General features: G+C 41.5%; 1 protein-coding gene across 1 annotated transcript in view; it reads right to left on the bottom strand.

The window, feature by feature from the left end:
- The window catches only part of LOC106737487 (collagen alpha-1(XXV) chain), a 255,493-nt gene that overhangs the window by 100,205 nt on the left and 130,702 nt on the right, over positions 1-24,586 (bottom strand). Inside the window, exons 10-11 of the mRNA XM_059722126.1 lie at positions 18,895-18,921; positions 15,022-15,066 (exon numbers count right to left, since the gene is read on the bottom strand). Coding sequence (XP_059578109.1) covers positions 15,022-15,066; positions 18,895-18,921 — 72 coding nt within the window. The remainder of the gene's footprint in view (positions 1-15,021; positions 15,067-18,894; positions 18,922-24,586) is intronic.

The following is a 24,586-nucleotide window of genomic DNA, read 5'->3' as shown; positions in this document are numbered from 1 at the left end:
ATCCATGCGTATACCTCATGTGAAAAATTGCTAGCTGAAATGTATAGATAGTGTCCAAAAATGGCTTTATTATTTTATGGTAGTGTAGTGTGATGTTGTAGCAGTGATAATCCAGAAATTATGTGGGAGGCAAGGATTTCTTAGAATGACATATTTTATTGGACCAAGAAGTTGGCATGAAGTTAGACAAGCTTTTGAATGAAAGACTTTCTACAAAAAGCCTCTGGATTTTTCATTTTAAGTGTCAGATTTCGATAGTTTCCATGTTATGGTAGAGTAAGGATGTGGAGGTCTGACAAAGAACATTTTACATTCAAAATCTTGTCTAACTTTTTTCCAACTACATAGTTGGTCCAATAAAAGATATATCATCTTTGCCTCTCGCATTTATTATTTTATATACAATATATATATATATACACACACATATGTATATATATACACACACAAACTAGGAAGCCTAGCAATATTTATTATGTAATTGTTCATGTTAGTCCTAAATCGGAATTAACTTTAATTTCTAGCACTGTCGTATCCAGTAACCTAGGCAGAGAGAACAAATTTCTATTGCTTGAGTGACGGAAATGAAAATCAAAGCAAAGGACTACTTGACACGGAGATATGTTGCTAAGCACTGGTGATCAGGCTGGAAGTGCAAATGCTAAAAAGAAGCTGCACAGAGGGTATGGGAATCTGAACCGTAACTGGAACAAACCAGGCATTTTGCCAAATTCGAAAGCATTAAGTGTTGCAGCCAAAGGACCAGCATATGGTACTGTGACATCAAGGTCAGTTTAACTAAATTCAGGACAAAAGGACATGAGGTCTCCAGTCTCTCCCCATCTCAGAGAGGAGTATGTGGTGGTCTAGGCAATGACACTTTGGGACCTTTGTGCACATTGGCAGAAGCTTTGTAGCTACAGTTTTATCAATATGCATGAGGATTTAGTGATGCTATAAGGCTCAGTATTGAGCAGCTTGCCAGGATAAGGCCACAGGGTGGTACCTGTGGAAAAAGAAAAGTCTGCATCCAATAAAAGGCTGAATTCTGATATAATTTGAATTGGTAGAAATCAGGATTAATTCCATTAATGGATTTATATTGATGTAAAAGGCATCAGAATTAGGCACATAATCTTTGGATTCCCACCATGTCTTTCAGCTTTTCACCTTACACACATGACTAACATTTCACAGAACACATTACAAATGGAAATCCTTTGTTTGGTAGGTATTATTATCCCCCTATTACACACTGGGGCAACTGAGACCCAGCCAAGCAAACAGACTGCCTGACTGGAGTGAATTTCACAACTCTAGCAATTTATGTCAGCTGAGGGTCTGACCCAACTTCTTTAATGTCCACCTCTGACCATTAAATAAGGGTCTTCCAGCTGAAGTTAATGAGAGGGCTGAATTAGGCCTTATATGAAGGCTTAAATGTAAAACCCATTCCATTTTTTTTTACAGGACTGACACTGAGAATGGCAGTCTCTTACAAAGGAAAGGTTTTCCCTGCAAAGGAGCCCGGAGCCTTTGCTTTTATTAAGTTTATCATAACCTTGTATTTTTAGTTCCTAGTGGTCATGAACTGAGAGAGCACACAGATTAACAGGGCAAATTCTGTCTTTAGTTAGTCCCTCTGTACTCAGAACTGAAGGTGGAATTTAGGTAGCATGCTTATATGTGTTGCACCCAGGCAAAAGACTGCAATTACTTGATTTTTCCTTCAATTGGTGAACCAAAAAAACAAAACAATTCTATTCCAACCAAATCATTACAAAAATATTCCAAATGGAAAACTGAAACATTTAATTTACTTTGATAAATATTCAATCCAATTCAAAATGCTTCTGTTTTAGGTATCTGTAAGGAAAGCAAAGGAAACAGAAGACTAGATACAAAAGCTGCCAGAAGAGGATTTGGCTCCTTTTTACTCAAAAACCCAAGAGGGTTAACTTGGTAGCCATGTTGGTCTGAGACAAAAAGACATACAAAAAACTAGAACTCTTGGTTCCAAAATGATACCTTTTATTAGACCAACTGGAAAATGGAAAGAAAATTGTCCTTTTCTGCAAGCTTTCGGGATCAAAGTCCCTTCGTCAGGCTCTGGGAAAAGTGTAGATGGTACAAGATGGTAAAAAGTCCCCACAGGTAGGAAATAAACTTCATTTTTGCACAGAGAGAGCTGAAGATGGAAGTCTGTTCCTCTGGGTCCATGAGAGTGTCTTTGTGAGGTGTGTTGAGTAGCTTGTTGTGTGTTGATCAGGTAGAATTCCTTCCCTGAAAGTATCGGATGGGAGGCAGGGAGGTAAAAAAACTTCCTTGTAGTTCTGCAATGAAGTTTAAAATCCAAAATTGGCTGAAATTCGGCATCTTCCATGTTTCATCTCTCTGTGTGCAAAAATGAAGTTTATTTCCTACCTGTGGGGACTTTTTACCATCTTGTACCATCTACACTTTTCCCAGAGCCTGACGAAGGGACTTTGATCCCGAAAGCTTGCAGAAAAGGACAATTTTCTTGCCATTTTCCAGTTGGTCTAATAAAAGGTATCGTTTTGGAACCAAGAGTTCTAGTATTTTGTATGTCAAGAGGGTTAAAGCACTCATGAAGGTTGTTGAACACACTACTTCAGTTTTCTCCCATACCTGAGGGAATTTTAATCTGCATTTCTACCTCACAGAAGAATCTCCTAATCAGGAGGCTGAAACAAATAGGAAGTATACTTGAGCTTGGGTGTTCTAACCATTGTGCAAGCCTCCCCTCTGCAAAGCTATAGGGTATTCTTCAGTGTGCTTCACTCAACTCCTCCTACAAGACATTCTGTTTGCTTCAGGACAGAGAACAGGGGAGTGAGAATGACTCTTTAGTCCAATGTTTTTAGGATGCTCATCTCAGAAGTGAGACATCCAGATCCCACCCCTTAGCCAGAGATTTTTTAATTATTCAAACAAGTGAAACAGTCACCAGGAGGGACTAACAGCATCCACCCCTAAAGATTCTTAGGGCATACTCCTGCGGAGAAGGCAGCTGTGAGGTGAAATGCTCTTATGAAAAAAAGGAACTTTGGCTCCATCTTCCTGGCTGGTTACTCTAATCCTTGGACTATTAGGTGAAATAGGGAAATCATCACTGACCTAGAAATTTTTGTGAGTCTGCCCCACCCCTTCTCCACCGCCAATTTTTTTCCAGAAAAAATTATTCAGTAAATTCAATCTGAATTCCCAAATACTTTGAGGACTATACAATTCGTGTTTTCCAGCTAATTTACCATTTGCTGAAAAGAAATCACCCAGCTCTACTCAGCAAGAGAGTAAATGCTCCAGTAATTTATCTGCTGATCACTTACACAGAGAATTATTGTTGCTGACATACTGGGGTTTTGTTTTTGTTTATATACAACATGTGGATTCATTAGGCAACTGATTAGACCTCTTACATGTACACCATGATCCAGAGGATTGATGGTTGCCTAAAATAATATACTATACAGAAACTCCAGGGCCTTCATTAGCACAATCATGAGAAGGAGTTTTCAAACGCACAAATATGTTGAAATATCTTGTGGCTGTCAGTAATGGAGGAGGGTTTCACGTGTTGCAGAATCCGGCTTCTGGCCGTCTATCTGCCATTAACACTAATTGAAGTTCCACACGTTAACCCCAAGTGCCCTGATGTGAGACTTTGCACTTTGGTTCACTATCAGCAGCAACATCCTAACAAATTTGGCTACTTTTAGATGCTACAGAGATCACACAATTGCCACTGTCAAAGAAAACTGTTTTATCAGTAAGTTGTGATGATATTGCATTACATTGGCACTAAGCACAAACAAGTCATTTTGGGCAATAGTAGTATTGTCCAAAATGACTTGTTTATGCTTAGTGCCGATGTAACACACTGGTGTCTTATCATCACAGCTTTATCAAAACTTCTGACAAAGGTTCCAAAAAAGGTTTAAGATTCTGAAACGTTTGGACATTCTTTCCAAGTCCCAGTTGCAAATAAATGACCAAACTAGAAAGGCTAGAAATAGCCAGAGGGGAAAAGGAAGTGTGCTCTTCTAGTCAAGGCAATGGAATGCTTGAGTTCCAGTCCTTGTTCTGTCACAGACTTCCTATGTGACCTTGGGCAAGTCAATTAGTTTCTATGTATCCCCGTTTCCTTACAAATGATGATAACATTTCCCAACATGGGAATATAGTAAGGTTACCCTTATTTATGCTGGTGGTTCACTCGGATATTATGATAATAGGGGTGGCCTGACAGATTTGAATTTCTGAATGTTTATCTGAGCCTGAATTTGATTCAGTTTGAGGTATGCATACTGTTAGCCACGATTCAGCTCTCGTAGCGTGACGATATTGCACAAGACCCCAAATGTATATTGGCACGGTTTTAAATTCATATAACCCATAGGGAAGACATGTCAAAGGAGCCAAAGGGAACTGACATGTTCTACCTTGCAGGAAGTACTAGCTGCCGTACAGGTTTAGGTCCTAAAATGAGAATTGAGCAGTCAAAACGGAGGTGGGTAGCTAGCCTAGTTTTCATTATGCATGTTTAATTTAAAAGAAAACGAATTGAGAGGGTAAAAACAGTAAGAGAGAATCCAGACTGTTGCATGACAGCATAGTTTTATGGGATGCGTAGTTCTTGTTCCAGCTGGCTGATTTTTTCCCTCCCTCTGAGAGGAAAAGTTTGTCATTGTGGCTATATTTTTCACTCACTAAAATGTAATTAATTTTAAGGATGAGGAAATATAAGAGGCCCCCACAACCTAATCCAGTCTAATTTTACTGTAAAATATATAAATGAGAACAGGAGGGGAGAAGTGCTTTCTCAGACACGTTACTGTGAGTTTTCATTTCAAGCCAGGGTTGAATTACCTCCTTTCAACTTGCTTTTCAACCTTCACTTCCCCCCTCCTCCTCAAAAGGAACTTAAAATTGTTTTTTTAAGCACCAGAAATCTCTCCTGGCCCACTCACCAGGTGAAATGAAGTGAAAAGACTCTTCAACAAGGCTCAGCTGGTCCACAAACTCGTCTGAGAATTTGTGAACTATACTCAATCATGTTTCCTTCTTTTGTCTTTCTTCTTTCAATAAATGCCAGTATATGCAACATAATTTTAACTTCCCCTCCCCCTGCAAAAAACCCTTCTTTAAAGTACAAAGATAATACCTGTGGAATAATGTCCTGTGTGATAAATAGTAGTGAAGGGGAAATGCACATAAACTATAGTAATATTAAATAAGCATGCAAAAGGGCAATAATAAATCTGCACATGCACTGACTCTAAATCACTGGGCATATTAAAAATAAGAAAAATCTTTCAGGGTTTGTCAAACTGTTATAGTTACCTATTAAAGCCATTTAAAGTGAAATGATCTACACTGACCACACATTTTGCTCTCACTACATCCTTCAAAGACCCTTAAGGAATGCATAAATAAAAATGAGGGTCTACCCTATGTAGGAGGTGAAGAGGGGAGGATTTATGTACTGGAGGTAGAGTCTCATTGAAAACTTATGAGAATTACATGGCTCAAGTCATGTACTTCAGTCTATTCCTTCAGGCAAACATATTGCATTCCTTCCTTAGGAAAAGGCTTCAAAATTCCTTTCGACTTGTTGCAGCCATGGGAGCTCTGCCCCAATAACATTTGCATGTGGAATACCAGATTTAGATCAGATCCCTGTAATATCTGAACTTTTCAAGAATGCCTTGGAGTCATTTTCCGCCTAGTGATCTCAGGACAGAGAACAGGGCAACTTCATTATAAGGACCCCCATTTATAACAAACCCCCACTTGTAACCATCCTAACAGCAGGAACCAATTATTTTCAGTTATGATGCAGCAAATGGACTTACCCTACTATAGCAAGCACCTTCTTTCAGTGAACTTTTTTTCTGGTACTGGGTGGTTTTATTATACAGGCAACCCCCGCTTAATGCTGTTTTGTTTAACGCTATTTCACTATAATGCTAATTTTAAATTGATACCTGATTCCACTTAGCACTCAGCAAATTTCCTTATAACACTCACAGGCACCATCTTGGGTCATTAAAAACACTTGCAGTCGCCATCTTGGGTCGTCAAAAACTTTCAGTTTCTCTTAACGCTCGTTTCACTTAATGCTCAGTTTTTCAGGAACCAATTAAGATTGCTAAGCGGGGGTTGCCTGTAATGAGGTTGTATACTGTAGGTGCATCTACACATGCAATTAGCACATAGCAATAAACTTTGGTACAGTTTGTGCCAGACTTTATTACTTCCAGGAGTAGTGTTTACATGTGTGCCTGGGACTGCAGCATGCTGAGCTGGGTCTAAGCAGCCCCAGCTGGCAGGAGGTCTGGGGGGGGTCAGCCTGCCAGCCTGGGACTGCTCTCCCTGGGCTCAGCCAGCAGGTAGCTCCCGCAATGTAGCATCCTCATGCCCAGACATTTCTGGTTACTGTGTACATGTGCATTTCAGTGCACGTAACTACTCCACTGTAGGATAGTATTTGTCCCAGAAAGTACTATCCTACAATGGAGTTAAATAATTTATGGCACCCTAATACAGGCACACATGTAGATGGTGATGCCTTACTACAGAACTAATTAGTTAGCTCTGAAGTAAAGTAGATGCATCCTGTATGTCTAAATGACAACAGTGCATTCCTACCCCTTGTGTTTCCATGCAGACACTAAGCATAGTCCTTGCGCTGTTTCCCAGGCAGGCTTGTGCTACTGCTACTACTAGATTCTCCAATGGTGGGAGACAAGTATGGGGTTATATCTATTAGCTAGGACAGCATAGCCAACAGTGAGAGGAATGCATGCTGTGCTCTGAAAAAAGGAAGAGGAGGTCCTATTTAGAGCTGCACCCTCTCAGAGGCACTGTGACCATCTCAGACACAATGGACCTGGCAGTAGACATTGTTATATGGTCCTTCCTTACTGACATTCCCAATAGGGCAGCAAGTAAAATTTCACATATTCCTCTTAATCTGTGCATCACACAAGAACAGTAGATAGTCTTGTAAGAACTCTGTAACGTTTCATTGGCTTTGGTCTTTCATAAATAATACAGTATATATGGGAGTTTTTGGGGGGAGTTACTTGCCACTATTTTTAACACAATGAAATCTCTTAGTTTAGCACTACCATGAGACAGCATATGGATCATGTAATATAACACTTCATTTTGCAGTCAGTGGTTGTCTAGAATAAGTGGTTTATGTGTTAAGGGACTGGAAAATGATTCTATGTACACTCTGAACTTGTGATTTAATTCCCAGACCTATTGGTCAAAATTGTCAACCATCTCCCATATTCCATTACTCTGATTAAAGAAATACTGTAACAGGAAAAAAGGAAGAATATGGAGAAACCTTGTATGACTGAGATTACCTATTTGTATGTTCATTTCTTATGCTAAGAAAAAAAGTAACTGCTTTGCTGACTTTTTGCTGCTCAGGGCATTGCTACAGATGAGTAAAATTTAGAAAAGAACTTGAGTACATTATTGGACTTTCAGAATGTGCTTAAGGCCATTGACTAACAAAGTAAAGAAAAAATATTAACTGTATCAGTGCCTCTTGCTATCAGAAATTGTTTGGCAGGGAGAATTCCCTCATTAGAAACCTATAAAACTTTTCTAAGCCTTTTAACCATGTGCCTTCTCACAGTAGTTGATTAGCATTACACATGTGAGCCTATTCTGCAAATCACACTAAATCTATAAGGTTGCTGCCCAGATCTACAGCAAACAGCCCACATCATGCTCCAATTTTAATTGATACAGATTAGTTACTAAAGTGTAAAAAAATATTTCTCAAAAGGCTGTAACAATAGTTTGAGCCTATGGAGGAGGAGAAGCCAGAGCTGGACAATGGAAAAATTAAGTTTGACGTGGAAATTATTATTCCAGTTTTTATTCAGCAACATCTTCCTGCATAACAGTTCACTGCATCTAAGAGAATTTGTGGCTTTGCATATCATCTGAGGCTTAAGCAGCCTGTTGGGGAGGTATCCTAACTATGGCACTTTATGCAAAATGCCATGAATTAGGGCACCACTGAACCCAACAGGTGTTCACCTGTTGTGGGGGAGGGCTCGGATCCTGCCTGCACTGGCCCAGGCCAGCAGGTAGTGGAGCTCTCCACAGCTCTACCCTCCCTGCCAGCTGGCAATGGAGAGCAGTGACTGGGGGTCTCCACCCCTGGAGACTGGAGCTGGAAACTACCCCAACTGGGGTCTGGGAGGAGCTTGGCTGGGCCTGCACAGTGGAGGGTCTCCCTTCTTCCATGTGAGTATCTTTACAGTGACAACCTTGTGGCTGCTGCACCCAGAGCTGGGATGGGAACCGAGCCCCACTGCCTGGCAGCCCAGCCCAGCTACCCCTGCTGGGGTCTTGGGAGGAGCCAGGCAAGACCTGTGAGGGCACGGGGCCTCCATTCCCCCCCAAGTGTGACAGCCATGAGGATGCCACTGTCAAGATGCTCAACCAGGGGGTGGGGGAGGAAGGGTCCCCTGTTGCACGGGCCCAGCTCAGCTTTCCCCAAGACCCCAGGAGGTGTAGCTGAGGGCTCCCTTCCTCCCTGCCTGGCTGCACAGGGAAGAGAGAGGTTTTTTGTTTGCTCTCTGTGACAGCCCCAGGGGCAGGACATGGCAATGCTTGTGTTCACATGTGCGAGAATCAGTCTAGCCCTGCAAAGCTGCATGGGATATGGGCAAAATCACGGAAAACAAACCCTTGCAGGGAACCTGTACACAAGTTCCTTAAGGCACTCTGCCCTAGAATGCCCCGATCTCATACTAATTCAGATGAGGGTTAAATTTTTGAGCAATCAGCCAATTTAAAAGCACTTTGCAGCCATGAACATTTGTTGAGTTATGGCTATAGAGTGTTTTAAGGGGGCCTCAACATGCCAAAAATTTAACTTCCATGCACACCCTGAAAGAATTAACTTTTTGGCAGCAAAAAATGAGTTCAGAGATCCCCCTGCAGAGGGGTCTTGCTGGGATGGGACCTTATGCTATACTTTATATGGTATGTTATAAACCTCTTAAGATAAATTATATTTTAATTTAGTTTATGATATTCCCTCTCATGTATTCCCAAACAAATAGACCTTATTAATTATTTAAGCGAGGTCTCAACATACAACCTATGTCATATTTGTGCTACATGAAAGCAGTGGATTTTCTTTTCATGAAAAAAACAACATGTACTAGTCAAGAGCCCTTTACAACCAGCTGTAGCACAATTGAAATAATTTTCTCTACATTTTATTTTTGACTTGTTTATCTTTGCAAGTTCTTTGGTTTACTAATGCCTATATTTTCTCTCTGAGGTCAAAAAGCAAAATACTCAAGTTAAATTGGGTGCTGAAACATTTATGGAAATTGATAATCACAGAAGAGTCCTCAGATAATCACTGTCTTCAAGTTGTGCCTTGGAAAATGGTTTAGCTGCTATAGATACTGAAATAAATTAAAGCATAAAACTATGAATTAAAAATGCCAGGATCTGTTTCTGAACCACAGTATAAATGTAATTTGATGTACAGCTTGTAAGGACCTGTCAGAATTTTTCTCTTCATGGCACCTATTTCTATTTTGTTTATAAAAAAGAACAGCTCACAGTTCAGGTAATTTGCAGAAAGCAGATTTAGACATTGCAAAAGTACACTGCAGTAAAGGATATATTTGTTCAGTGTACAGCCAGTCACTGCACACAGTCTACATTCATGTGGCTTACTTCAAGGCTCATGCACATAGATGGGGAGCGGCACTCCCAGAAGCCATGCAGGGAATCTGGTATAAGCAACTCAATGTGGGGTATGGGGCAGGATCAGAGGCAGAGCTAGTGGGTCCATAAGGGGGTTGGATGGGTCTCAAGGGGGGTTCCACAGATCGGGGGGGGGGGAGGAGGGGGATTGTCCAGCCAGAGGTAGATGGGTGAAATGGCTAAAAATAGCCCAGTCAGGGTTGGAGGGTTAGGAATGGCATAGCCCCAGGGCTGGGGTGAGCAGCTGGTTTTTCCCAGCCCCACACCTGCACTTCAAATGCATACAGGTGCTGAATAGATCAGGTTAACCCATTCCCAAGCTAAATTAGTTAATCTCTTCAGGTAAAAATTTAGATCAGGCCTGCCTCTTTGAGCAATTTAAACCCTGCCTGAACATCTGCACAGATGGGCATTTAGATCGACCTAATCCTATTTTGCAAATTCTTATCCATTTCAGTAGACTGTTGAAGTCAGTGGGTTTTCTCTTGGGAGTAAAGACTACTTACTTGGGTGAGTTTGAGGGATCAAGCCATTTATAATGAAAATCTTCTACAAAAAGCGAATTATCAACTAAATACACTTCAACCTGTTTGAGATCACATTTTGTCTCGTCTAAAGTGACAAAATTTAAAATTTAGAGATACTCCCTAATCTAGAAGAATTGGGAATTGGGAAATAATCCCTCAGTTAGGTAGTAGCTGTTAGCTAGAGAAAGACAAACTGTCTGTGGAGTTAGCTTTCTGCTTCAGAAAAAAACCTGTTGTATAGTTTTTCTCATTCACGTATACCTGTATTCAGCGAACCTAGTGATCATTATGCTGCCCTTTCCCATCATTATCTCTTGTCTTGTTCTCTTAAGTCTCTAGAACTGCCTCATCCTCTCAAATCTTTAAAACTGGGCTCATTAACTTTACAGGTACACTAATGGACACAAAGATAACATTTCAAAGCCAGATTACTTGCTTGGTGGACACAAACACCACTGAATGTCCAAATAAAGTACCCATACTTAGTGTTTACACCTAGGGCTACAATTGACTGCACTTAAAACCTGTGTTTGAATTGTGACCTTTAACCACAAAATAGCAAAAGTGAAAGATAAGGCTTCATTATAAAATTGGCCTATAGTATTTTGTTTAACATTTCTTAGGCCTTATATATGCTAATTCCAAAATGCTCTCTCTTTTGCTGTTTCATGGATGACACAATCATTTGTTTTGTCTTTTTTAATATTAAAGTGATGTTAGGTTCACGTTTTACTAGCACTAAATTATTTGCATTTTTCCTAATAAAAGAGATACATAATGTACAGTATTAGACAGGCCCTAATATTGTACATAATGTATTTCTTTTATTAAGAAAAATGCAAGTAAAATACATTCCTAAAAATGTCATTAATTCTTTAGGGCTTATTTTTATACACACCGATTCATCATCCTTTAGTGAATCAATTATAATTTTTACTTTTGGTATTTCCTGCAAGTATTTGTGGAACATGGTATGAATATTAGTGCCTGTGTGGTATGGAATATTAGTGGTATGAATATTAGGGAACAACAGAGTACCATCCAGAGCCAGAGTAGGCATACTATGTAAACACGTCCACCCTGCTCTGCCAACAGAACTTAATGAGGATATGAAACATTTGTGCCTTTTCAGTAGGAGGCTGTCTTTCTCACCTGAGTGATGGGACTATGAATTTTACTTCATTAGTGCCATTAGTTAAATTGTGTCATCTCCCCCCCCCCACCACTGAATAATTGCGTGTGATGGTGTACCTTCTTTTTCCCCCAGATTAATCTCATTTTTTTAAAAAAATTCCTCTTACCACATTATTATATCCCTTGGAATAAAATATGCATCTTGTTTTTGAAAGGCAGAATGAAGAAAAAAGATTTTCCCACTTACGGCTGCATAGATCAGAAAGACAGTCTAATCTTCAGATGACCCACCCTCCCTTTCCTGCTTAACTAAAGCTGGAAGCCTAGCTGCTTCTGAAGACTGGTCCCCATGGCTGGATCTATGATTTTGAAAACAACTAAAGAATCTCCAGGGCTACAATATAAGAGAAGCATGACCAGGAGCAGCTAGCAGACAGCAAAACTGCCCTAAGGAAGATTAGCTTGATTAGTGGAACATTGAGAGCATTAAAAAGGGGAGACATCTGTGGAGCGAAGAACAATGAGCCCCGAAGTCAATAGATTCCCTCAGCTACCTGAATAGTAATACCACAGCTGCTGCATTGTGAAGCAGCAATTAAAGCAGAGTGCTTCTATCCTGGGAAGAAAATCAGATTTCTCACTTAAGACAAGCACCCTAATTTTGGGGGGAAAGGTGTGCGTTGTATGTTAGAAACTACATTATTTATTACTAGTACTGGCCCAACATACTAGGAACTGTGCAAGCAGAAAAAAAAGATGGGACTGTTTTATATCATAGCATGAATCTATGTGAACAAAAAAACAAACTGCAATCTTTATTGGGTGTAGAGAATAGAATAGATGAAGTTATACATTTCCATCTGAAAAGTTTGCATTTATTCCTAAAACCCAGTTGCAGAGCTTAAAACTATAAACAGAGCCAAGTATAAAAAGAGTCAACAAAAGCTTCTCTTCAATGAGAACTGCTTCTCAGTTCTGATTTCATAGGTCTCTCGCAGGGCACAATGCACGAACACAACAGACCTGTTAATCGGAATACTCATGTAAGTAAGACTGTGCTCTGCAGGACTCGGTTCTAAAATGAGCTTACAGGTTCTGTATTTCTTTTTAGTGTGCCTAATAACTTACGTCCTGTTCTTGTTGTAATTTAATTGTAAGAGGATTGCAAAACTTCATGCTCTGTTAGAGATGTAACAAACATTTTTTGCACCCTAGGCAGCAGTGGCAGCTGGGTCAACAGCAGCAAACAGCTGCCATTTTTGTGCCCCCTCTAAGTCTGTGCCTAGGAATGCCGACACGCTCATCCCACCCTTAGTTATTCTGTTATAGGTATACCAAATGATTTGAACTAATTTAAGTTTATAAGATTTGTTACCTCTTCTCAATTAATGAGCCAGATCCTGGGATCCTTGTTAATCCTTATTCAAGCAAAGTTCCCTTGTACTTCAGTAAGAATTTGGTCTTAGTAAGAAAACATAACAGGGCACTGCAGGGTTTGGCTATAGATGAACAGCAAATCAAAGCAAACTCTCCAATACAATTTTCTATTTGCACCCAACAACAAATGTTATACTGTACTTATTTATCTTGTTATCTTTTCTGAATGATATTAATGTATTTCTGAACAGAATCTTCATCTGTCTTTGCAAAACCATGTAGTATCTGTGCATACTTTTATACCCAAACAATCACTCATTCTGACATATTTCATATCTATACCTGGCAATTCAGACAAGTATATATTACAGGAAATGGACAAGTAAAAATGATCCCTAAGTGAGATGTGGTAATTAAATACTTATGTATAAGAAAGTTACACAGGCGTAACTTAACAGTTTGCTTGTTTTTTTAAATCAATGCAATTAAAATCATGCAAATCCTCATGCAAATCCCTGGAATAGAACTCTTATTCCTTTTTAAGACCAGCTTCTTTCAGTTTATCTTAGGTCTGTTTCCAATCATAGAATCATAGAAAATGAGGGTTGGAAGGGACCTCAGGAGGTCATCTAATCCAACACCCTGCTCAAAGCAGGACCATCCTCAACTAGATCATCCCAGCCAAAGCTTTGTCTAGCCGTGCCTTAAAAACCTCCAGGGAATCATATCAACCTAAACTAGAAAAAAATCACTTGTAGGGAAGCATAGGAAAGGAGACCTAGAAGGAACCTCCTGTGTTCACCTATAGTATGTAAAGACATTTGGGGAGATTAGGGAAATGTTAGTTAGAGTTAAAAATGGCCACTTGATCTAAGGTAAATTGGGATGCAGGGTACAAGCAGGGTCTGTGGAGGGGGTGAGGGGATTGTGGGGGCAATCAGGGTCCATAGGCAGGATTGGAGGAACTAATATAGTCCATCGGGGAGGGGTTGGGAGGCTGGGAGGGTTTGGTGGGATTGCAGGGGGGGTAATTGGGTTCCATGGGGGACTGGGGGGGGGGACTGGCAGGGGAGGATAATGAGGTCTGCAAAGGGGTTGGTGAGGTCTGGGAGGGTTTGATGGCATCAGGAGGGCTATCGAGGTCTGTGGGGAGGCTGGGGGGGGGTGCTTTCTAGCCTCACAGAACCAGAGTATAATTTTAGCCCCTCAACCCTTCCTAGATGAACAGTGCCCCCCCCACAAATCAACCCTCCCCTGATCCTTCCTGCCCCTCCCCTCACACTGACTTACTTCCACATCTCCCAGCACCAGTGAATGCTGATAAAACTAGCACCAGGAGTGGCCTATGAGATGGGGGAGTTTGGGAGGCTCAGGGGGGCTGGCTGGTTTATGGGGTGGAGTGGGGTGTTGTCCATCTAGAGGTGGGGCAAGGGCCTGGTGGGGGCACTAAAAATAGCCCAGTGCCGGGGGGAGGGGGAAGAAAAGTGCAGCCCCACTTAGGGCTGGGGCCAGCAGCTGGGCTTTCATAGTCCCATGGCTATGCTGGGATCTGTACAGAAGTTCAATTAGATCAGTCTTGCCAGACTCAATCGAAGTTAGACTACCTCCAAGGTACAGTTAACTTTGATTGGGTCAACCATTTTTAGACCAATCTAACCTTCCTGAAGTCTGTACAGGTTGCACTTAGATTGACTTAACTAGGGATCTAAGTGTAGGGTCTGCACCTGGGCGAAATAAGTTAGATGAGGTAGCCATTTTTAACATGACTGATTTCCCCCCTAACCTTCCTGTACATACTCCTAGTCCAGCCCCCTACTAAACCATCCCAGTCAAGAGCCTGTCTAACCCGCTCTTGAAAATGTGTAGAGATGGAGATTCCACAAGCTCCATAGGTAGCCTATTCCAATGCTTGACTACCCGCGCAGTGAGAAGGCTCTTCCTAATCTCCTACCTAACTTTCCTCTACTATGTTTGAGGCCATTGCTCCTAGTCCTCTTTCCCCAAAATAAGATTTTTCAATGTTTTGCATCATTTTAACACAATTCAATAAAACTCACACTTTTGATAGCTCCATTTCTAATGTGGACAAGCTGTAATTGACTTCTGGAATTATATTAATTTATTTCTTCAGTGCCAGACTGTAAATTTAACAGATTCAATGCTGAAAAAAGAAGACTAAAAGATTTTCCATTGAACTCACCGTTTGTCCGTCCTTTCCTGGAATACCAGGCACTCCAAGAGACCCCTGGTGGGAACCATATATTTAAGTTTAGCAAGTTAAACAAACAAAGCAATTTTAAAACATTTCAGCTCTGAAATACAGTACTTTAAAGAATTATGTTGAACATGTGTGTCCTAAGTGCAATATATTTTTTTAAGTATAGTATTTTTTGTTTACCTGCTGTTGCAGTTCAGTGGTAGAATCCTTGTCTGCCACATAGAAGACCTGGGTTTGACTCCTGGACATGCTACAGCCACTGAGGCACTGAATATCTAGACTTGTCTGGCCTTTGGATATTGTATCAGTGGCCTAAAGAGTAGATGGAAGGTCTGGGCATCCTCTACTCCTCCATACTCCTACGTAGGCATATGCATTGAAGGTTCTGGTGACCTCTCACGCATACATCATGATCCAGTAGCATCAACGGTTGTCTACTAGTGCTATTTTTTGTTAATTTTTTATCTCTTTCCCACTTGACCTTCTGCATTAATTAAAAGTGTCCTAATGTCAGGTTTATAAATTACTGGGTTATTCAGTGTCTTCTACTTCATTACCCAAGTTCAAATCAATGATTATATTGCTAGGTTGTGAATGCCTCACTAGGAATTAAGAAATTAAAATGCAATTCCTTTTAACACTCTAGATGAAGACTGATTCTGCTAAATCTAGTATTTGTGCCTGTGTGATCAAAACTGCTCACATGGAGAGGCAAGCTTTAAATCCAATGACTGGTAGCAGTGATCTATCTTTAGTGCTTTTAAGGGATAAGTAGTAATAATTCAGTCTGGCTTTGCAAACCATAGCCATCTTTTTATACAGCATCAGTGTCACTTACTGTAGTCAAAATTTTAAAAACCACTATAGATCAAACACGAAGCAGATGTGAAGAAAGAATTTAATGGCAACATTGGAGGGATTTTTTTTTTTTTTTTACAAATCTTTAGCATAAATTCCAACTTCTTTCTGATGCACAGTCTTTTTGTTATTCTTTGTACAACTGTCAATATGGATTTTATGTGACCACTCAGGGGTACAGGAAAGCATCAGTATAGTATCTACTGACATAGCAGCCTCTCTTCTCTCCTTTTTTTTAACCCACACACAAGTTACAGTACAAAAGTAAATTGAAACCATCAGTTTATTTTTCATTTTTAAGTACATTATGAATCTGGATCAGAAGGTCTAAATATCTGTTGAAACAGGCTTGTTTTAAAATGAAGGGGGAAAAGTGGAGGAATCAACAAGGACATGGCAAACTGTGGCCCAGCCCCCTTTCAAATAAATGTGGGGCTCCCTATAAAGCCATTCAACCAGGTTTGCTCTATACAAGACAAAAGAATCAGTGTGCTGTATTTTATCCTCCAGTCAGATGTTTATATCACTTATGAGGTTCAGCTCAATGGCACAAGTCAGGGGACAAAGAAGCCATTAAGGATTATGTCCAACACTGGTGGACAGATGGGATTATGAGAAAAATGGATGGAATAGTCTGATTAAATAAGAGTATGTGGAAACCTGTGCCCCCAGACAGGGCTGCAATTAAAGGAAGAGCATCTTGAATTCTGAGGAGGCCCCAAGCTCTACTCAACATAGAGCTGTGCAGAACTAAGAAACTTTGCTTTCCATATCACATGCCACTAGAACCTTATCTAGAAATACCATACTAGTATTTCAACCTGTCCTTGATGAAGTGAGGTCCCAAGGTCATGGAAACACCTCTGAGTTTGCAGACTTGGCAGCATTGTTTGAATCAGCCTGTTTGCTGCCTGATGCAAGAGCATGAATGCTAACCAGGAATAAGGGCCAACAGTGAATACTTTCATATACTTTTACAGCACTGACAGAAGTGACAGTTTGTCATGTGATTTGGCCCCTGAAGCACTCTACAGTCATGCACTGACAGAAGTGCATTGCTGCAGAGTGCTTTAAAAATGTCTGATTGTGCAACAATCTGAACCCTCATTACATGAGGATTCAGATCAAAGCGCTGCAAACCTAAGCACCTTCATTAACATCCCTCAGTGCATGCTAGGAGCAGGGTTGGGCTGCAGCAGCTCAGCCTAACCCCCAGTGCTGTCTTCAGAATTAGACCGGAGGGAAAGGAGGGGAAGGAGCTTGGTCTGGGGTTTGCCAAGCCTGTGCTGGAGGGTGGGGCAGGTGTATTGGAGTGCCTCCCACCCCCCATCTTGGTGGCTCCTGTTTTTTTGGAGGGCTTCAATACACCTGCCCCACCCTCTAGTGAAGGGTGGGCAAGCTCCAGACCAAGCTCCCTCTCATCTCTACCCCACCGCCCCCTATTCTGAAGATAGTCTGGGAAGGGGGTGGGCTGGCCTAAGGGAGAATGGCTGCAAACATGCAGCTACTCCAGACTGCAGTTTGATCCCCCAACCCCCTGGACCCAACAACAAACATCTGTTGGGTCCAGGGGATCGTTGTAACTCATGGCGCTTCCTGCAAAGCGCTATGAGTTACAGCAGGGAGTGCATGTCTGTCAGTGCCTTTACTGTTCCTCTCAAAAAGCAAGAGAGGAAAGGCACAAGCTCACAGGGTAGTTACATCATCAGGCTGTCCATAAACTCTTCTTTTATTATGGAACTTTCTTTTGTCAATATTGTTACACACCTTTATCTTATGAGACTAAAAGATGATAAACTTCATGAACAAAACAGATTGAAAGTGGGCTGACTTTGCATATGCTTAATAAAGCAAACGTATTTGATTTTTAAAGAATATCATGCAAAGGTTTTTACTGAGGTTTATCATGCTAGTAATAAAGTGCCTCCCAAGTCAGAAGGAGGGTTTTTATATTGTCAACAAGGGAACAAGCGCAGCTTTACAATTTCACACTCTGACAGTGCTAAACATGCAATGCTCCTCTCCTTTCCATCTTAAGAATTTACCCTGCCTTTAAGAAAAAAACTCTCATCATTCTGAATAGTGCTAAAACAAGCCCTTTCATATCAATAGCTTTTAGTTTATTTTGTTTGAAAGGTTTTGGTTTAACAGATGCCAAAAGAATGCTGTGCTTGTGATAGTTTCAGAGATCGAAATATGGGAGGACAATAACTTTCCCACCTGTGATAATGCTAATTATTCATTCTTTAGTTTCTTTTTAAGTATTAAGCAAACTTTATTAAAAGCTCTCTACATCACCTTTTATCTTTTGAAATCACTTTTCAGACAATTTGGCCTTTGTGGTATTTGGGTGAGATGCTGGCAAAATGCCATCTACTAGTTTTATTACTGATATATTTTGTATTGTTCTAAACGTGAAGCTCCATAAATCCTTGGTTCACTCCATCAAACTACAGCAGTTAGTTCTGCTGAGTATAAATAATGCTGAAAGCATTTACAGGAAATCAGTTCTCAAGTTACCGTGGAAACAGGAAGACACCGGTGGGCCACCTGAATACAACCAACCAAACACCATTTATCAGCAACACCTCCATCCTTTGTTTCTTTGGTCAAATTTTTGGTCATATGGCACTGATCTACTTGAGTAAGGACAGGCATTCAATTTGAAACTTTATCCCCCACTTTTCACAATGTTTTAACTTTGGTTTCATAGTTATACCAGTACTTGAATGAGAATATTATAGTGCCCTTTTAACCTGCAAGTTCAGTAGACAGATTGAAAACAGTCAGCTCGGCATTGCCTGAACTTCCTATAGTGGGGGAAATTAGAAATCTTACATCTTACATTATGTAGTTGTATTTTGGGAAAACAAAATTCACAGACTGAAGTAACTGCTTCTATGTGACGTACAGTAGCTAATTCTGTTCACCTCTTTTGCTTGCAATTTAGCACTAGGAAATATAATCACTTTCACAGTATTGTTGTTTATACTATACCTTTTGTCCTGGAGGCCCCTGAGGTCCCTGGAAAGGGAAAACAATTAAATTAGCATAATAATAGTGTAGCCAATTTAAGCTTAAGTGACCAATTAAAAACGTCCCCATGTGTAAGCATTCTTATGCCAGAATGAAACCAGCTGATGTTTTTTACATCAAGGAAAAAGAAAACTTTTTGCTGGAAATGTACAATGGATCTTTTCTCTTCTCTTTAACTACAAACTAGAAGATTCAGATTTCCCCCTTTCTAATCTTTTCTATTCCATCCCATCTGTTTCTTCCAATACTGACAAATCTGTCAGCATTTAGAAGGCTCAGGCTTTCCTGCTTCTCTGATACCAGCTAAAGGCCAGTTGTGTTTCCACAGTTAAATATCCACATTATATGCTTGCTTGGCAGCATAAAGGCAAGATTTAAGCAACTGAATACTTGAGAAATAAAAGCAGAATAAATCTCCCACCTAGTTCAGAAAAGGTAGCTGAGTGAATCTGCATAACAACAGTGTTTCTGACATTTTTATAGGGCTTTTCATCTGCAACACAGTTTGCAAATATTAACTAATTATTCCTGTTAACACGCTTGTGAGGTAAAGAAGCTTCATTATCTCCATTTTAGGGCTGACCAAGGAGGTGAAGGATAGGCATGTAAACTCAGGAATGTTCATCTGCTTAATTTCAAGCCTGGTTTGAAGTCTCAGGGACTTTATTAGGACTGTCAGTGCTTGGATGCTTCACTCCACCAAGTACAGTGTGGCTGCAGAGAAGAGAGGGGGTAGCAGGAAGGTGGTATAGCTCTCTGATCCATTTAGTCAGTCAGTCAGTGCAAAGTGCCAGAGCTGGACTTGTTTACAATCTCAGCTTGTAAGGTATGAATTCTGCTTACAAACACAGGGCTAGATTGTACTTCATAGGTATTACCCTATGTCACAAGGGCAGAGCAGGATCCTCCCCACACAGTAGCCATTACGCTTCTTTGAGCTCCCAGGCATACACTGATAGCACTGTTAATACAACATAGCTCATGCTGATAGCATGAGGGAGCTCCAATGGGATAGATCACCAGCTGAGTGTCAACCCTGCACCATGAAGACCATGTGGGTTTTGCCATTGGTACTCATGGGAACAGCATTAAGGTCATCATGCAGTGTTTTGAGCATCTTCAAGTCTTGCTGACTTCAGGACCTGTGAGATACTGAAAGACTCCTGTTAGGTGCTGAGCGCTTTCTCCATCCAATCTTCAATGGGAATTGAGTGTGTTCAGTCAGGATCAGGCAGAATAGAGTGGCACCTAAAAGACTAACTCATTCAGAAAGGCATAAGCTTTCATAGGCTATAGTCTACTTCATCAGGTTCTATGAATGGACTTGCACAGAGCTGGGGTACTAAACAGAAAGAAAACATAAACCATCTTCCCAGCAACACACTCCTAGCCACCATGGATGTAACCAGCCTATATACCAACATCCCACACCAGGATGGCATCCAAGCCTGCCTTACATATCTACAGGAACAAGATTACAACCCAGAATACAGACCCAAAGATATTACTGACCTTATCCACTTCATCCTCACACACACCAATTTCACTTTTAATAATCAACACTTCCTCCAGATAATGAGAACAGCTATGGGCACTAAAATGGCCCCACAGTATGCCAACCTTTTTATGAGCCACCTGGAAGAAGACTTCCTCAAGAACTGCACCATCAAACCCTTGCTGTACTTACAATACATCGATGACATCTTCATCATTTGGACTGAAAACCTACAATCTCTGATTGAGTTCCATCAGAAATTCAACAATCACCATTCCTCCATCCAACTTTCTCTAGAATACTTCAGCACCAGCATCTCCTTTTTAGACACGATGATCAGTATCCAGAATGATAAAATACAGACCATGTTATACAAGAAACACACAGACCAACATACATACCTGCACAGAACCAGCAATCACCCTAAACACACCAAAAAAGCTGTGATATACAGCCAAGCCCTCAGATACCACCCCATCTGTACTGAAGAGAACACCTGGGATCGCCACCTCACCCATCTTAAAAAGGCTTTCACCCAACAAGGACACTCCTCCAGAGAGAGAGATTGCACGTTTGAAAGAGCCACTTGGATACCACATGAAGAACTGCTACAGTACAGAAGAAAACCCCCCACAAATCACACACCGCTGGTTATGACATATCACCCCTCCCTTGAACCTGTACGGAAAATCCTCAAACAATTGCAACCCATGCTAGACAGAGACCCTGTTCTTAAAAAGATCTTCCCAGAGCCACCCATCCTAGCCTTCAAACAAGCACCGAACCTCGCCAACCTCATCACCAGAAGCAAACTTCCTCAAGCCCAGAACACACCAAAAGGATCCAGACCGTGCCAGGACAGGAAATGCAAAACCTGCCAACGCATCTCCACCACCCCCACTATTACTACACCCCACAACAGAGCCATCAGCATCCCTGGATCTTCCAGCTGCACCTCCAGAAATGTAATATACCTCATCCAATGCACCAAATGCCCTGATGGAAAATACGTAGGAGAGACCAAACAACAACTGTGCACCAGACTGAATGCACACCAGAAATCTATCAAAGACAGAAATACCCAATTACCTGTGGGGGCACACTGCTCACAAGAAAACCACTCTCTCCAATCTCTCAGTCCTGATCCTCAAAGGAAACCTACAAAACACTTCCTAGAGATGAGCCTATGAACTCCACTTCATCAACCTCCTGGATACAAAAAATCATCGACTAAATATAGACATTGGATTTATGACACATTATAACCTGCCTGACATCTGACTCCCCAGGTCTCTCTCCACTTTCATCCCCCTTCTCTCTCTCCCCCTTCCTCCCCGCCCAAGCCTGTCTCTTACCTACTGACTCCTCAATCTACTCACTGACTACCTGTCTTGTGTGTACACCAGCCCAGCCCCTGGCTTCTTTACTTTTCATTCCATCCAGGAAGGGCACACACCAACTGCTGAAACTTCCTTAGCCTGACAAAGGGTTTTTGAACCCGAAAGCTTGCTTAATAATTATTTTCCAACTATTTGGGTTGGTCTAATAAAAGATATCAGATTCACCCAAGAAACAGAAAGGAATGCATTAACTGAAATACAAAGGATAGGGAAAGAAGGGGGAAAGAATAGGGGCAAGAACCACTGCTAAGAGAGGCAAAGTTGGGTTGAAGAGATAAAAAAGGATAGACAAATCCTAACCCTACCTCACTGAGGGGCATAAGGATTATAAAAACTAGTCCAGGTAATGGGGTCAGAATCCAGAATCTTTGTTGAGATCATACATAATATAGTCCACTGCCCAGATGATTTCTTGTTCCATAATTTTTATGTTCACATTAGTTTTTAAAGTTTTGTTATTTAAGATCAGCTAAGGTCAGTGATGAAACATCCCGGGTGGTTAAAAGTGTTCTGCTACAGGCTTTTCTTTTGTATCTTTCTAGAAATGATGCCAAATCAGTGTCCATTCATACTTTCATACAGGAAACACCATCTGTCCAATATAGACAGCAGAGGGGCAGTGTAAGCAGGTGATGGAGTGTATGATGTTGGTAGAGGAGCAGGTGAATGAACCCTGGGTATTATAATCTGTGTTGTTCATGACAGTGACAGCTTTATTAGGCTGGAGAAGTCCTTCCAGCCCATAGGTTTCAAGAAAACACGCAGAGTAATCAACTCTAATATCCAGTAAATGCTTAGTTATAAGATCTGTCAGAAGCTCCGAGAGGGAGAAATGCTGGACATCATAATGAAGGAATGCATGTTTCTCAAGTGTTGATTGTGGATGGTACCAAAATGCAAGAAACTGAAGGTTAGATTAAAAGGTAAATGGATGTTGATAGTTTGTGAACTGTGTCTGCCTGTGCAGTTGAGTTCATTACATTGTAGCAGAAAGCCCCCTTTTCCTCTTGCCTGCAGTTGCTCTCCCCTCCTTGGATATGTTTTTCCTCTTCTACCATTTCTTCCTTCCTCTTTCTTTCACTTTAAGATAAGGAATTGTGTTTTAAAATTTGTATGTGTGCATTTTGTATCTCCCCTTGTATTTTTATCTATTTGTGTGCCATGGCATTACTTTTGTAGCTTATATTTTATACTCCTCACCTTTCAGCTTTCAACTAAATGTGTTTAGTTTCAGAAGTAAGCTATACATTGTAACAATGTTAACAAGGGCAGGAATCAAACTGCCGCTTCTCTGTATCAGGTGGGCCCCTTAAAGAGCGAGTGAATCAGTGATTGAATGCGTAACACAGTAGCAGGCAGCAATTAATACCTAGGAAAACTGCAGATCAACCATGGGAAGAAATCAATAGAAGACAATGTAGCAACCGGGAAATCTCTGAACATCACTGTTCAAGGGCTAGAAGCCCTGGTCTGAGTTAATCAATGCCAGGGACCAACTTTTGGGCTGAATATCTCCAGATCGGCCGCTCCCAGAGCCCTATTCAAAATTCATCAACAGACTCCCAAACCTGCACGCACATGCAGATGACCCCTGGGGCTGACAGATGCCATCCAGTAGCCACCGAGGGGGGGGAAGTCCCACGAGGGTCAACGACCCCTGGATTGGACAAACCTGGAAACTGGGGAGTCACCAAAGTCTGCCAAGGACAGATAAAAAAGCAGTGAAAAGTGACCCTTAGCGGTACCCTCTTGATCTCCAACTTTTCCAGCACCCAACCTGTCCAGCCAGAAGGACCAGCCGGCGACCCCCTTCTGGAAGATAACACCACACTGAAAGAAGCTTCGACGGCAGACTCCAGTGCCTGTGGGATAGGTATACCTGACTCTTGTAGCTCGCTACTGTGTGTGTGTGGGGGGGGGGGGGGGGAGACCAGCTCCAAGGTTTATGGTTTAACTTCATTACAGTGTTTCAATCCGCCTAATAAACCAGAATTTTAAGGATCCCGAATTGGACATTTGTAGCCAACAACATTTAGTAAGTGGTCATTAGGGTCATGAAAAATATAGAGCCAATTTACCATGTGTGTTGTTTCTCTTCTCTCCCCAGCCCTAAACTAGAAATGGGAAGGAAAGCTTGTTCTGCTTCCAGCTACCAACAGTATGCCTTTGCTAGCACCCACTTTTACTCAGACAATACTGACAGAAGCATTTCTCCATTTTCCTGAGCAGCTGGGTCAGGAAAGAGGCTCCCCAACCTTGCTGGATTGTTTAGTTCTGATTGTGTGTAGGAGGTCAGGTCGTCCCTCTCTATTTTCTTGGTTTGTGGGGGAAAAAAGGGACAGGACTTGGAGCATGGTTGAAACATGGCATCTGTCTTTTACAATTTAAGCAATGTTTATTATTACTGCTATTGTTTATGTAGTGACAGTGGTGTGTTAGGCCAGGGGTACCCAACCTCCAGCCTGGGAGTCAAATGCGGCCCACAAAGCCATCACATCTGGCCCACGGGGCTCCCCATGGGGCAGGAAATTTAGTGGCAGGGGAATGGTGACCATTAATTTGGTCACCCTCCACCAGCTAAATTCTAAACCCCAAGCCCTGCCCTACCAGTTGCAGCCAGGCCACACCCCCTCCCCCTGCATCTGGATCAGTGACCAAGCCATACGCCCGTTCCCCTCCACAGGGCCAGACTGGGGCCAGGCCATGCCCCCTTTCCCCATGAAGCCAAACCATGCCCTCTTCCCCCTCATGGAGCTGG

The sequence above is a fragment of the Alligator mississippiensis genome, chromosome 2, assembly GCF_030867095.1.
Source record: "Alligator mississippiensis isolate rAllMis1 chromosome 2, rAllMis1, whole genome shotgun sequence".
Taxonomy (NCBI): Eukaryota; Metazoa; Chordata; order Crocodylia; family Alligatoridae; genus Alligator; species Alligator mississippiensis.
Note: the sequence above shows the minus strand (reverse complement) of the source record. Positions and strands in the feature narration are given on the sequence as shown.